Here is a 14,712-nt window from a genome sequence, read left to right on the forward strand (position 1 = left end):
AACCCTTCCTCCAGAACAGTGACAATGTTCAATCAGACATCATGCAGCTAAACAAGGTCACTGAGAATTGAGCAGTATTGTGGCTAAGTCATACCCAGAAGTCCACATTCACAACAGGATCAGTTTGTCGTCATCACTTGAGGTGGTTGTAAACACTTTCCTACTTGGTCACTTGGCCCTAATCCTAAGGGATTCTAGTCATTTCCGTTTATAGACAATACATATGTTGGTCTGTGCCCTCATTAAAGTTCCCATCATGTAAGAGAAGTTATGGCAGATTCTGCAGAAGCTAGGTTAAACATTCAGAAATATAGCAGTAATGAGGCATGATGCATGGCCAATCAGGTTTTTTAATTGGGTATGTGTAATATACTGTGAACTATAACTAAGCTCTAGAAATGGATGAAGACATGATCAATTATTAATGTCTTTGGAGTTACTGGCCTATGAGAGCAACCGTACACTTCAGAAAAGGAACCAAATTAAAATCCACCTGTTAAAATTCCAACTTGGAATACATACATCTTTCCTTCAATATGGTGAGACCAAAGGCTACTGTGCTGTACACCCATAGGACTGTCTTCGGTTGTTATGTTTATCTCCTTACAGAGGAATAAATGTTTTATACTCTTTCTATTTTAAGTGCGATTTAAAGCATATCCGTAGAAAATGAAACACAATGCTCTATTGTAAGTAATTATGTGTAGGATACACTGAATTCATGTGTATTCACAGACATATACACATACGATCACATACAAAATTATATGCACATATTACATGTAAGTTCCATGTACGAGCAATTTTATATGCATATATGAAAATGACATCTGTAGCTCTGGTAACTTCTAACGTACTGGTAATTTCCTCTGCACTGCAAGAAAGAGGATTAATTAGTAATCGTGGGAGGGGCATATATACTGTTGCACCAGCTTCGGTGGGAGAACAAGCTTTGGCTTGAGGAACTGCTGAAACCATGAGGAAACATCCCCCCCTCTTCCCAGTATTCCCCACAAACAAGGCAATAGCAGCACAGTGACTCCCTTTGCCTGTTTAACGCTGGATGAGCTTGGTGTTTAAGGAAACCTCTTGTGAGCACTTTTGTTCAATAGGCACTGCCCATTCCACAGGACACACCAGGGAACAGAGGAATAAAAGCCGCCAGCCCTCAGAGATCGTCTGCTGGGACAGACAGACAATCAATGAGAGGCATGTTTAAGAGACACTGAATGATAGAGAGGGGAGGAAACAGGAAAGGATTGAGGATAATTTAGATTTTAGAAAGGGCTCTGGTAAGAAGGGGATGTTGACTAAAACGGGAAAGAACTGAAGGAAGTAAGGGTATAAGCATCGGAGAGGGCATTCCAGGGAGGTGAGGCCACAAGATCAGGGGCTGAGGTTAGACCATGGGTGCAAAGCAAGCGAGAGAAGGCAAGAAGAAAGGTAACAGAGTTTCAGAAGCTGGGCTGTGGAGCACCTTATCAATGCATGCGTGGCACCCAGAAGAACTATATGACATCAATGGTTACTTTTTAAAGGAGGGTCAGAACAGTGGTTCTCAACCTATGGACTGGGACCCCTTTGGAGGGATGTCAAACATCCCTTTCATGGAGTCACATATCAAATATCCTGCATAGCAGATATTTATATTACAATTCATAATGGTAGCAAAATTATGAAGTAGCAATGAATATAATTTTATGGTCAGGGGTCACCACAACATGAAGAACTGCATTAGAGGTCGCAGCATTGGGAAGGCTGAGGACCACTGGGATAGAGGAAGGTAGAGTTGGAGCGAGGGACGAGTTACACAGCATTTAGTGGTCCAAGTAGTAAACAGAAGTCTGAGGTCTCGTGAAGTGTATTTTCTCTAAAGAGAACATACTAAATTCTGCGCTTAATTCAAGGTATATTTTAGGGAAGTTTACATTTATTTTAAAGAAGGCAACAAGAGGACTGTCTAGTTGACTTTACAAGGTCAACCCGCGACTTAAAACCATTCAACTGAGGGAGTCATTTGCTTCTTCAACCTGAGAACACTAAGTTGACATAATACAAGGAAATGTCATGAACAGAATAAAACCTTCAAAGTTCTTCATCTCTATCACCAAGTAATTAGCTCCATGGTACATTCCACCAGCTGACTTGATCCTTCAGTTGCTATATCGTCAATCTACGCCATCAGTCTCCCGTCATCCTTGATCCATATAAGTGAGTGGTCTATGCTCTGTGACTTACAACTTCCTTGAGCTGAGAGTGCAAAGGAATGTGCTGTAGGAATCTGGTTCTATGTGAGTGTTGTTTACGGACCCATTTGGGTCTGTCAAGCAGTATTCTGGTAGTGATGCTCTGAGAATGAGTCCTCATTATGTCAACTAAATAATTTCTGCATTTAAAATGAAGGGTTGATTTATTATCTTCCATGCTAACTTCTTTGAAGATTTTCGTAGGAACTTCACACTTAACAGGGATGTTGAAAATGGTATGTTGGATATATAATCGCAATAGATTATTACTAATGTCAATAAAGCATGCCTAACTAGCATTAACACATCATTACTATTAAGTGCAACTTACTACACTAAATAATTTTAATTTCTCTCTTTTTCTCTCTGTCTCTCTGTGTCTCTGTCTCATTCTATGTCTCTGTCTCTCTGTCTCTCTGTCTCTCTGTCTCTCTGTCTCTCTCTCTCTCACACACACACACACGGGGGGGAAGGGAGGGAGAGAGAGAGACAGAGAGACAGAGAGACAGAGACAGAGACAGAAACAGAGAGATCCAAAAGGCCATATTTCATATGCCATAACCCATTTCCTCTGAATTGGGTGCTCTATGGCTTTCCTCAGGAGAAAACTTTTTGACCCAAACTAGGCTCCTTATTTAAAAGTAGTCAAAGGTTCTTGTTCAGTACTAATGTTTCTTCAATTTGATAATACTGTTTAAAATGGAACCGTCCAACTCAAAGCCTATGTTCAACAAACATCTGAAGAGTGAGGGAGATACCGTGCAGAAGAGGAAATAATTCTTTAAATGTATTACATGGAGGCACTATGCTTCATAAAAAGATAAATTTGGTTAGATCTAATTCATTAATTGCAACAGATAATTTTATACATTTTTGTACATGTGACTTTTGAACATCCAACACTCCTGTAAGCAATATGTAGCATCACTTTTTACTCAAGTATTTATATGATTATAACCATACAAATTCAGGAATTATCACTCAAAAATGCAAACTATATCTTTATTAAGAATGAATGGAGAAATATCCCTCCATTTGAAGGGCAGGTAGTATTAACATGATGACTAATAAAAGACACATGCACATAAATTTAAAATTGAATAAGGAAGCAGTCCCTGGTGAGTTGAATATGATCTGAGTTCATCGCAACAGACTAGCATAGACACAGGCAGGAGCATTAGAGCCAGGTAAGAAGCACACGAGGTGAGAAGGGGACACGCCATTTACTACATCTAAGCAGTGGCCAGAAGCTGAGGAGATTAGACTGGTAATACAAATTGTGTTCTCTCAAGGCTTAATTTTCACAAGATATAAAAACATATAAAGTTTTCAAATCATTGCTCTTGGGAACACTCATGGTTTTTTTTCCAGTGTATCTCTAGAAGAAAGCTACATACATTATTTTACATAGTGTGCTAAATGACGCAGTTCAAAGTAACACAACAAAATGGTAAACACATTACATTTTTCCATAATAAACTTAAGCTTTATATTGATGGTTCAGACTTTCTTGGGGTAAGGCAGAGACGTCTACATCTATCAATAAACAACATTCCTTAATTGGGTGTTGGCATTTAACTCTTGGATGACATATTATTTAATTCAGTCTATCATGCCAGAAGAAAAATCACACTATGTTATATCTAAATTATATTTAAAGATAGTTGCTTTTATCATCTGTATGTAGCCAGGACCATACAAAAGAACATTGCATAGTTGAGAGAAATGGTTTGGGGAATGACTACTAATCTTCAAAATGGCCCAGTCCTGAAGACAGAGAGGCCAGTGTTACTATTACTAAGCTAAGTCAGTGCACTCCTGAGTAGGCTGAAGCTTGTCAAATAGTTTTTAGAGTAATTCTGTCAAAGGTCTCACAAGGCCAAAGGCCATGTCTCTTATTTCGTGCAACATGAAAGATATTCACTTTGTACAAGTTGTATTAGTCAGAGAATACACATTCAGTGACTTGGAAAGGCTTTTTACAGTCCAAGACTTGTATTTATACAAACGTCATCAGTATGATTACTTAGATCTCTTAAATGTTCCATAACCATAATTTGCTATACTTTAGCCATCTCTTATGGAAATAGTGCAATAAAAGCAGTAATTGGGATGAAAATTTTCTTTTGTATGCTGACACAACCACATTGTTCTGAATGTGCTTTACGAGTGTGTCTTTAAAACATTCTATCATTTAAAATTTCTCCTTTATAGAAGGAAATGCACATACTCTCTTGAACTCCCCCCCTTTCAGTAACTAATTGTTAAAAAGATCATTGAAAAATGTTTTGATTGTCATTTCAATTGAGAGTAGGAATAATCACTACCAAATAAATAAAATTGGATACCTTTATCACCCTACTACAAACGTCAACCTACCACAAACATCACCAACCTACCATAAACATGCTTCTGAAGAAGATACTGTTTGCCCCATCCCAAGATGGCATCATCTCAGAACTTCCAGTAACTTCTTAAAGATTTTTTGCAAAGTTATCTATAACCCCAAGTCAGGATAAAATATCCAAATAATTCATTCAAAGCCAGCCTGTCGTCGCACATTAAAATGATCCCATCATGAATAGATAGAAATATCAAGAAAGCTGTCTGCTGAGAATCACCCAGAGTGAGCATCTCATGTTTTCCTTCCTTTTTGAATAAACTTATCCACATCCCCCCAAATGTTCCACATAATCTGTTGTATGAGAAATATGAAAACAAACCATCACGGCCATCTTGACTGGCACTTTTGACGATACAGAACGCTGGAGAAAAGTACACAGCTAATCTAAATGCAATCTTGGAGTTTTCTTTGCAATTCTGGAGAGCTTCCTATAGTGTGTGCTTTGTTCCACGTTTCCTAGTAGGTAGTCTTCACTCTTCTCAGTTTCCCGTGGGTGATTTGTTCTGATACGTTCATCCTTAAAAACAGTTGGATGGTATAAGAAGCTTATTGTTCACCATAAGTAAAATTATACTTAGGTTGACTTAGAGAGATTTTCAATTATATTCACTTTGGGGATCTATAAATATATATTGGCTATAGTGTCTTTTTCTTGACTGTTGAACAACTACTGGAAAGATTGCCCATTGAAGCAAAAATGGAAAATTCTAAGTCAATCAGCTAATTAGGTAGAAATTCCTTCCCCCTGTTTGCTCGCTATATTTATTTAATTTTGTTGTTTTTTAAATTTTTATTATGTACAATAAGTCTTGATAATGTTCTTCTACATGCAAACTTTACTCAGATTCTCCCCACTTCACTACCCATTCAACTTCATGATCTCCCTCTCCCTCTCCTCCTCCCCTCTCCTTCTCCCCCTCCCTCTCCCCTCCCTCTCCCTTCTCCTCTGTCCTCCCCCTCCTCCCCTCCCTTCCTCCCTCCCTCCCACTCTCTCTCCCCTTCTCTCTCTCCCTCTCTGTGTGTGTATTTGTCTTTCTCTCATAACAAAACAAAACTGCCAAAAAGAGAGAACAGATGAGAGAGAGAGAGAGAGAGAGAGAGAGAGAGAGAGAGAGAGAGAGAGAGAGAGAGAGAGAGAGAGAGAGAGAGAAGAACATGGAGTTCATTTTGAGTTTATCAACTACTCCTGGGTATGGAGCCCACCCTGGAGTGTGGTTCATGTACCAAGTGACAATAACTCTCGATTGGAAAAGCTAAATTTGCATTGCCAGCACCATCTAGATTAGGGCTCCAACTTTGTGTCCACGTCCCCTTGTCACTTTGTGGATTTTTTTCTGGTTTGAGCACACCCAGGTCTTAGGTGTGCAGTAACAATCTGTGTGGGCTCCTGAGTGCATCCGTCTTGCTGTGTCTGGAAGACGCTGTTTACTTGGAGACAGACATCCACCCCCTCTGGCTTTTACTGGTTTTCTGCCTCTTTTTCCTCACAGACTCTTGAGCCTTCAGGGGAGGAGGTTAATAAAGACTCCCGATTTAGGATTGAGTGCTCCAAAGTTCCTCACTGTCAGCACACGTGTCCATCGTGGGTCTTGTTATCGTAGATTATCCACTGTGAGAAGAAACTTCTTGGATGGGGCTTGAGTGAGGGACTGATCTGTGTGTGTAGCAGAAAACCTTTAGGGAAAAACTTATTGCTACGTCCCTTTAGGATATTAAGAGTTTGCTGTCTTAGATAGAGTTTCTGTTGCTCAGATGAAGCACCATGGCCACAAAGCAAGTTGGGGAGAAAATGATTTATTTGGCTTGTCCTTCCATGTTACTGTTCATTATTGAAGGAAGTCAGGACAGGAACTCAAACAGCAGGAACCTGGAGGCAGGAGCCAATTCGGATGCCATGGAGGAGTGCTATGACTGCCTCCTTCCCATAGTTTGCTCAGCCTGCTTTCTTATAGAACCCAGGACCTCCTGCTCAGGGATAGCACCACTCACAATGGGAAGGACCACCCCATATCAATAACTAAGTAATAGCATTTGCATAGGCTTGCCTATAGCCTGATCTGATAGAGGCCTTTTCTCAGTTGAGGCTCCTTCATTTCACATGACTTTAGCTTGTGCCAAGTTGGCATGAAACTCGTCAGAACACGTTTTCCTTAGGTCTGTAACCTATGTACCCTTAGGTTTGGGGCATTTTAGCAGTGCTATGTAAGGTTCTATATCATGGAGTAATTTTAAATGTTTGGTTACGTCTAGCATTTGCACTATTACATCTTTCAGATAGGTTTCTGCTGTGGGTTGCAGGATTGGTAGTTAGGTGAGGTGGTGATTACGCCTCTCTTCCAGTAGCTTCCGGTACCATGAATGCTAGGATGTAAAGGTGATGCTTCTAATTGGGACAGGTTTGATTTCTCCATGATCTATGACACAAGTACGTGTGTCTTCAGCAGTAGGACATTACTGTCAGATTGTGAATGGTGACCAGTAGCCTTATCAATGGACTGTTGTGTTCATGGTGGTCTCTGGGACCCCTTTGGTAAACTCCTCAGCAAGATGTAATCCATTCCTGGACTGGAAGCTTTACTCAGTGACCCAGGATGTCTGGAGGAGGCATTGTCCCCTCCATTTTGATTCCTTTTAAGTTTCTTTTATATATGTATATAAATTAGGAGGCTTAGGTTCCCATATCGTTTTCCAAAGACCTTTGCTGTTAGTTGGTCTTCCTTATGTTCCCTCATTTACCCTGCACCCTCATCCCCCTGCCTAATAATCCCCTGAGCCCGGATCCTTCTTTGTCTCTCTATAATATTACACTTCATTTATTTTTCCTAGGAATATTCCTACCTGCCCCAGGGACCCTTTCAACTCCAAAACCTTTATGGTTTTTCAGACTGAAACAATCATACCGAAAGTATAAAAGCCAGCATCCACATATAAATGAAAATATGCAGCATCTGCCTATGGAGCGTCTTGCTTGCTTTACGGAATGATTGTTTCTAGTTCCATTCACACGCATGCAAACGTCAGAATTTCATTTTTCTTAGCAGCCGGATGATATTCTCTTGTGTACGTTACCACATTTTATCATGGCCTGTTTATCCGTTGGTGAGCATCTAGGAACTTTCTAACTTCTGGCTATTATGAATATAAAGCAGTGAACCTGGATAAAGAAGTGTCTGTAGTAGGGCCCAGAGCCCTGTTGGTGTATGCTAGAGCGGTAAAGCTGAGCCTTGTGATAGGCTGGTTTTCAGCTCCACACTGACTCCCGTCGTGATTGCACAAGTTTACACTCCCAACAGCAACGAGCAGGACTCTCCCCCCACCTTCCCACACCGTTCACCAGTATGTATTGTTATTTTTGTTTAATTGATCTTGACCATTTTCATTAGGGTAAGATCAGCTCTCAGAGAAGTTTCAGCTTGCACATTCCTGACGGCCATTTTTGGAACATTTTTGGTTTCATTTGCGGGAACTTTCTGTTAAGTTCTATACTATAATTTTTATTTGGATTGTTTGCTTTTTCTTTATTTCTTTGTATTTTCTAGATAGTAACCCTCTATCAGATGTTTAATTGACAACGATTTTTTTCCCATTCTGTAGGCTGCCACTTTGACTGTGTGCATTACTGTAGCGAGGTTTAGTGCTTCATGAGATTCCATTTATTCAACATCGGCCTCTATTTCAGTGTTGTGTTTTGTTCAGAAAGTTCCTTATACAGTTGAAGTGTGTTTCTGCATGAGGTGATAGATATGGATTTATTTTCATTCTTCTCTATACAGTCATCCTAACTGTTAACCAATGACTAATTAACCAGTTCTCATAGTTAAATATTGTCTTTTCTGCAGTGTGTATTTTTGGCTTTGTTAAAAAAAATATGTCAATAGGGTTGTGTAATTAGTTTTGACTTTTTAACCCAATTCACTTGATCAGTGCATCTGATTTTTTTTATGCCAATAGCATGCTGGGTTTATCATTACAGCTCTGGAATACAACTTGGTATCTGAGATGATGATACTCCCAGCATTTTTTAAAATAAACTGTATTATTTTTGCAGTGTGATCTAGGCATCTAAAGTTATCATATTTGAAGTAGTTCTTGAAGTGGATATCTGCTCTTTTCTTTGTCGGGTGGATGTTCAGTTCTTTCCTGACTGTTGCAAATTATGGGTCCAATTAATGTCTGAGGGCTGTGGGGTCTCTGAATCCCAGCTAAGAAAAGTGGTCGTGCAGACCCTGGTTTAAAATGGTTCTGCGGTTCCTTGGAGAGTCACAAAGGATGCAGATGGGATAGAAGGAATGTCTGAAAGTGGAAGTGGGAGAACACTGAATCCCACCAAAGTGCCTGGTCTTATGGGGATATTGGTGGGCTAGAACAAGGGACTGCAGCAGTGAGGTGGCAGAGGGTTTGAGAGTAAAGTGGGGAGCTTATGTGGAGGATGTGAAGGAGAATGAAGATCACTTCCCTGAGTCCCAATTACATATGGAAGCTGTGGTCCCTGGTAAATAGCTATCTTGGTATCTGCAGGCACATGCAAATAAACTAGATTATTTTTAAATCATCCTATTTCATTTTTCCAAATATTTAAGTAAACCAGAAACATGTTCTTTCTTCCATCTGTGTGGTTTTTATTTTTCAATATGACACTCTATTATGTAAGAGAGAGTGTGTGTGTGTGTGTGTGTGTGTGCTTGTGTGTTTTACAATAGGATCACTGAAAAGAAAGGAGACCCAGAATATAAACTGAGTTACCTTGAGTCTGTTTATGTATTGGAGTAGGAAAGATTATTAGCTGGGTAACGATCATCCCTGGATTCATATTCTCAGGTCTATTTAACAGTCATGAATGCTCTGTGAAAGTTACTGACCTCAAGTCTCAGTTCATCCACCAATGAAACGGAAGGAAGAATGTTGAGACTCTATCATATACTAGAGATAAATGACTGGATAGACCCAGAGCGAGAGATTTAATTGTTTACTATGACAGCTATGTTCTTGAAAACAAGGTAGCTGTGAGAAAATGTGGTCTGCTTCAACTTCTAATATTTACAGATACAGAGCCTCCGTCGGACTGTATGGCGGGTTGCAATTAGGGAGTGGAATCTCCCCATACAGAGAAGAGCTTAATATTTAGCAGGCAATGCTTTCTTCCAGATGATCTTAGCTACCGCTGGCTTCTGAATGAATTTCCCGTCTTTATCACAATGGATAAGCGAAGATTCGTGTCTCAGACCAACGGCAATCTCTACATCGCGAATGTAGAGTCTTCTGATAGAGGCAACTATTCCTGCTTCGTGTCCAGCCCTTCTATTACAAAGAGCGTGTTCAGCAAATTTATACCCCTCATTCCGATACCTGAGCGTAAGTATTTTAGTGTTTACACTGCTTGTTTGCAAAGTTATCTGTTGATGATACATTAATAATAATGATTGGGGGTCTTCTAGGGCCAGACAGCACATAGTGTATGCTGGGTAGAAGACTTAGTCTTAAACTTTAGAAGTTGGGTTTTATGTTTACTAATATTACCTTAAAATGCTTGAGTTCAAACCCACTGCTTCTACCTTAGGAAGTATATGGAGGGTACATACAGCTCAGTTCAGGGCCCCTAGAGAATTACAATGGAAATGTCTGGGATCTGCTTTTTTTTTGTTTCATGACCATTTGTACTTGATAGTAAATTTGAAATGAGTCTAAATGTTTAGAAGAAAACGAAACAAAAAGTGATCACGTAATTAGAAGAAAAATTATTTTAAAGAGCCGTTTACATGGCACAAATGAACATAAATAATTACTACTTCTGCTTTAACTAATGAGCATACACTGCGGTGACCTGTGTGCAGGGTCCTACCCCGCCGCCATGTTTTTTTTTTTAATTTTCCCTATAGCACACTGCTTGAGGTGCACTCCATTGTGTCACAGAACACCTGCTCCTCCCATCCCAGTTCAGCCCAGTTCTTCTGCTGCATTTGCAGTGATAACTCCGTGCCTCCGAAATAACCTGTTTGCTTCCTCTCTTCCCATAAACGTGGGAAGTGACACATTGCCACCGGGATTCCCCTTCCTGTTCTCCTTGGAAACGGTCATATAATCCGCTCGACCCACCCTGTTCATTCCTTGCTCACTCTTCCCCAAGGTCAAGTGTGCCCTCCCTAAAGGGGCCCTGATGACCTTCCCCACTCTGCCTCACAAATGTACTTCCCCTGCGCCTTCTGCACATTCTACTACTTCCTGTCTCGGTGATGGACAGGTTTCCGTGCAGCCGATCCTCCAGGGGTTCTGGCTCATGTCCCATTTGAATCAGGGCTTCTCCCTATCACCCATTCCCTTCTTTTTCTATCTTTAGAATCCGTCCCCTCACTCCGCATGTTCTTTCCTGTTCTGTGAAGGTCATTTGGGATGATCATAGGAAATTCATACTTGTTCAGTCAAAGGCGGTTTTTTAGTCCCTATTCTTTTTGGTATTTGACCCTTCTCACCTGCCTCTCAAAGTCTCTCCTTGCTTTCTGCAAGGCTCACCTTCCTCCTCTGGCAAGTCTCACACAGCACTAACTACCAATGTTCCTCTTTTCCTTATTTTCCTACAGTTGTTTCTACATATTCGCTCTAAAATACACATTTTTTTTTGTTACTGGTCACATAAATGGATCTAATTTCACATATCTCATTTTCTCTTGTGTTCAGGCTTTAGTTTCCCCTACATCCCGATCTTGTTCCATAAAAACTGTCAAGGGTGTTAACTGGAGTGTTCAGGACATTCCCATGGCTTTCCCACCAGCTTCTCTTCCTCCCACGTGGCTGCAAGTACTTGTGTTTTCTTACAAGTAGCATTTCCACTGATCGATGCTCCCCTCCCTCTGATGTTCAGAACAGCTAACCCTGTGGCTTTTAATTGTATCCGTCTGTAAGCCACTGGGGAGTTCTGAGAAAAACACGAAATGCAGATCCTGAAACCAGAAGTCTTAAAACCGCCATCAAGGTTTCACCTTATGCCAAAGGTACAATCTCTATTCTTACCAAATCCCACTGGTATTTATTAATTTGCTGACAAAACTGATCTCCAAACTCTTACACTGTGTTCTTGGACCCCTTGCCCCATGCTTTCAGATGATCTTTACGTCATACATTTTAATGCCATCGCAATGTCATTTGACTTCATAGATGCCTTCTCTAATTCTCTGTACCACCTTAAAGCTTTATCCTGAGATGACTCAATTCAGTTTTGATTTTTGCCATATCGCCTCTGTAACTCTAAATTTTTTATTTGGTGACCACTCTTAGACTAGGTAGTTTGTTTTGCCTTTGATATTGTCATGGAATATTTATTACTTTCTTAGCAGTACGTACTCAAGCTTTGGTGGTTAATAATGCATTAAGCCGTTTGCACGCTTTTATCAGCACACATTTCATAACTGATGTGCTGAACAACAGAGATACGTCCTATCCGTAGTGTAGGATTAGCACTGTCAGAATAAATGGCTTCTCTCTGCCAACCTGACTGCTCCATTTCCTTAGTTTCCAGGATAGTTTCCTTGTTCTGTCTTCTGTTCACTTAATCTACTTCTTCCTCTTACTTTTTTCTCTTTCTTCCGTGGTTGAAGTGCTCCTGAAGTGCCTCGCAACATCGTTCAAAGTATTTTACACATATTTGAAGTTCCTTAATGATGCCTTTAAATTCTGTAGCCAATTTAGTCTGATTAGGTTTCAGGATGTCCAATGAAGTTCATATTTGTACATGTTGTGCATAGAGAAATCTATATATTGGCACGAAAACATACCTATGTATACAGAAACCTTCCATATTGATACAGTATTGCCCTACAAAGTTTCATGATGTGACAAAAGGGAAAATATTGTGAATAATAGATTATGTGTGTTTGTGTCTTCTTATTTTTTTTAATATTAGGAACAACGAAGCCATATCCTGCTGACATTGTAGTGCAGTTCAAGGACATATACACCATGATGGGCCAAAATGTGACCTTAGAGTGCTTCGCTCTTGGAAAGTAAGTATGCCTGAAATATGCTCTTCATCTGCATGCACAGAGACACCACAGGTTCTGTGCCGCCTCAGGAGCTAAACAACTTAAGTGCTTCATTTTTAATCAGTGTGGATCTTGAGCTTTTATGTCTTCTATCTCAAGCCCTGTTCCTGATATTCGGTGGCGGAAGGTGCTAGAACCCATGCCTACCACAGCTGAGATCAGCACCTCAGGGGCTGTCCTCAAGATCTTCAACATCCAGCTAGAAGATGAAGGGCTCTACGAGTGTGAGGCTGAGAACATTAGGGGAAAGGACAAGCACCAGGCAAGAATTTATGTTCAAGGTAGATATTTTAATTCTTTATGGACTCCATCAAAGTCTTATTCAAAGACCTTTTCCATACTTGAAGAACTGTCATGGAATGATTAATAGTTTTAAAACATGTGATGTATGTTACATTATTCAGGTAGGTGAGATATTTACCTTATTTCTAATTAAGTTACAACTCTGGGTTATAGTCATTGTGAACTTCACTTTTGATCTTATGATTATAGCAGTAGATTGATAGCTGTTAATTAAAGTTTTCCCACTTAACCTTTTATTATTCTCTACTTTTCAGTAGTGTTATTTATAGATGAACAGGTGCATTCTGGTTTAAAATTTGAGTAAATGGTTTGCAAAGCTTGCCATGCTTCTGAATTCACTGAGGGGCTTGATAAAGTACTGGCTGTTGGGTTCCATTACAACTTTCTGTAATATGAAATAAACAATTAGATTTCAATGGGATCATTCCAATTTTTTGTTTGCTTGTTTTGTTTTTGTTTGTTGAGATGTGGTCTCTCTATATAGCCCTGGCTGTCCTGCAATTCACTGTGTAGACCAGGCTGGCCTCAAACTCCTGGTAATCTCTTAGAATCTCTGACTGAGAAGGTTACTGTGAGCTCCACAATGTATATTTCTAAAAAGAATTCCCAGGTGCGCATGTTACTGGAGTTAGAGAAGCCCTGGTATAAGGAATCAGCTCTTTTTACTATTTCCATGCTAGTGTTTGACCCTCACCCATTGGAGCAAACTTGCCTGGGAAGACAGAAATTCTTTCCAGGCAACTCTTGGAATTTCAATTATTTTCTTAAAATGTATTAAGTTTTGTTTGTGTGCACCAATATTTTTGCCTGAATGTATGTATGTGTATTACGTATGTGCCTGATGCCTACCTCTGTAGGCTGGAGGAGGGCATTAGATTCCCCAGAACTGTAGATACTGATCGTTGTGAGTGCCATGTGCACACTAAGAATTTAATACAGTCTTCTTACAAGACCAGCAAGGGCTCTTAATCAATGACTGATCTCTCCATGTTCAAGCTCTGGGAACTTTTTAGGTTGGAGTTACCATTACTACTTTCTGTAAATGGAATAAACAACTAGATTTCAATGAGATCATTCCAATGTTTTGTTTGCTTGTTTTGTTTTTGTTTGTTGAGACATGGTCTCTCTCTATAGCCCTAACCATCCTGCAACTCACTGTGTAGACCAGGCTGGCCTCAAATTCATGGCAATCCCCTTGAGTCTTCCTCCTTTGTTTTGCTTTGCTTTTTAACTCTGCTTGTCTTCTCCTAGTCCCTTCCAAAAATAAATTTTGATAGAGTCATTTGAACTCTAAAAATTGATCTTTATATCCAATTGTTTTTCTCTCTTAACTCACTTAATTTTTTCCCCATTGGCAGCTCTCTGCTGAAACCATTTTTGTATAATCACCCAGTATGTCAAAATGTCTGTTGCTAAAGCTGATCGATTCTCAGCTGTGTCTGATCAGATCAGACTCCATTAGCAGTCACACTTGGTCCTCTCCTCTGCACTTCATTCTCTGTGCTTAGCCCCTGGATCCCACACTCCATGCCTATGCCAAACTCTCATTTCCCCTGCAGTGTCCTCCTAACTCGTACCGTTCTGACACTGAGTGATGTGTGTCAGTAAGGGAATGTCTCTGTAACCCTGTATTATTTCAACACTGGAAAATACTTTCTAAAATCCACACCTTTGGAGATTGAGTGTAAATATTTTCTCTGAACTTGAGTATCCAATGCCTCAATAT

General features: G+C 40.0%; 1 protein-coding gene across 1 annotated transcript in view; it reads left to right on the forward strand.

The window, feature by feature from the left end:
- Positions 1-14,712, forward strand: part of Cntn1 (contactin 1) — a 291,050-nt gene that overhangs the window by 178,795 nt on the left and 97,543 nt on the right. The window contains 3 exon segments of the mRNA XM_032885326.1: positions 9,796-10,002; positions 12,545-12,644; positions 12,783-12,964. Of these exon segments, the coding sequence (XP_032741217.1) occupies positions 9,796-10,002; positions 12,545-12,644; positions 12,783-12,964 (489 nt within the window).

Source organism: Rattus rattus, chromosome 1 (genome assembly GCF_011064425.1).
Source record: "Rattus rattus isolate New Zealand chromosome 1, Rrattus_CSIRO_v1, whole genome shotgun sequence".
NCBI classification, from domain to species: domain Eukaryota; kingdom Metazoa; phylum Chordata; class Mammalia; order Rodentia; family Muridae; genus Rattus; species Rattus rattus.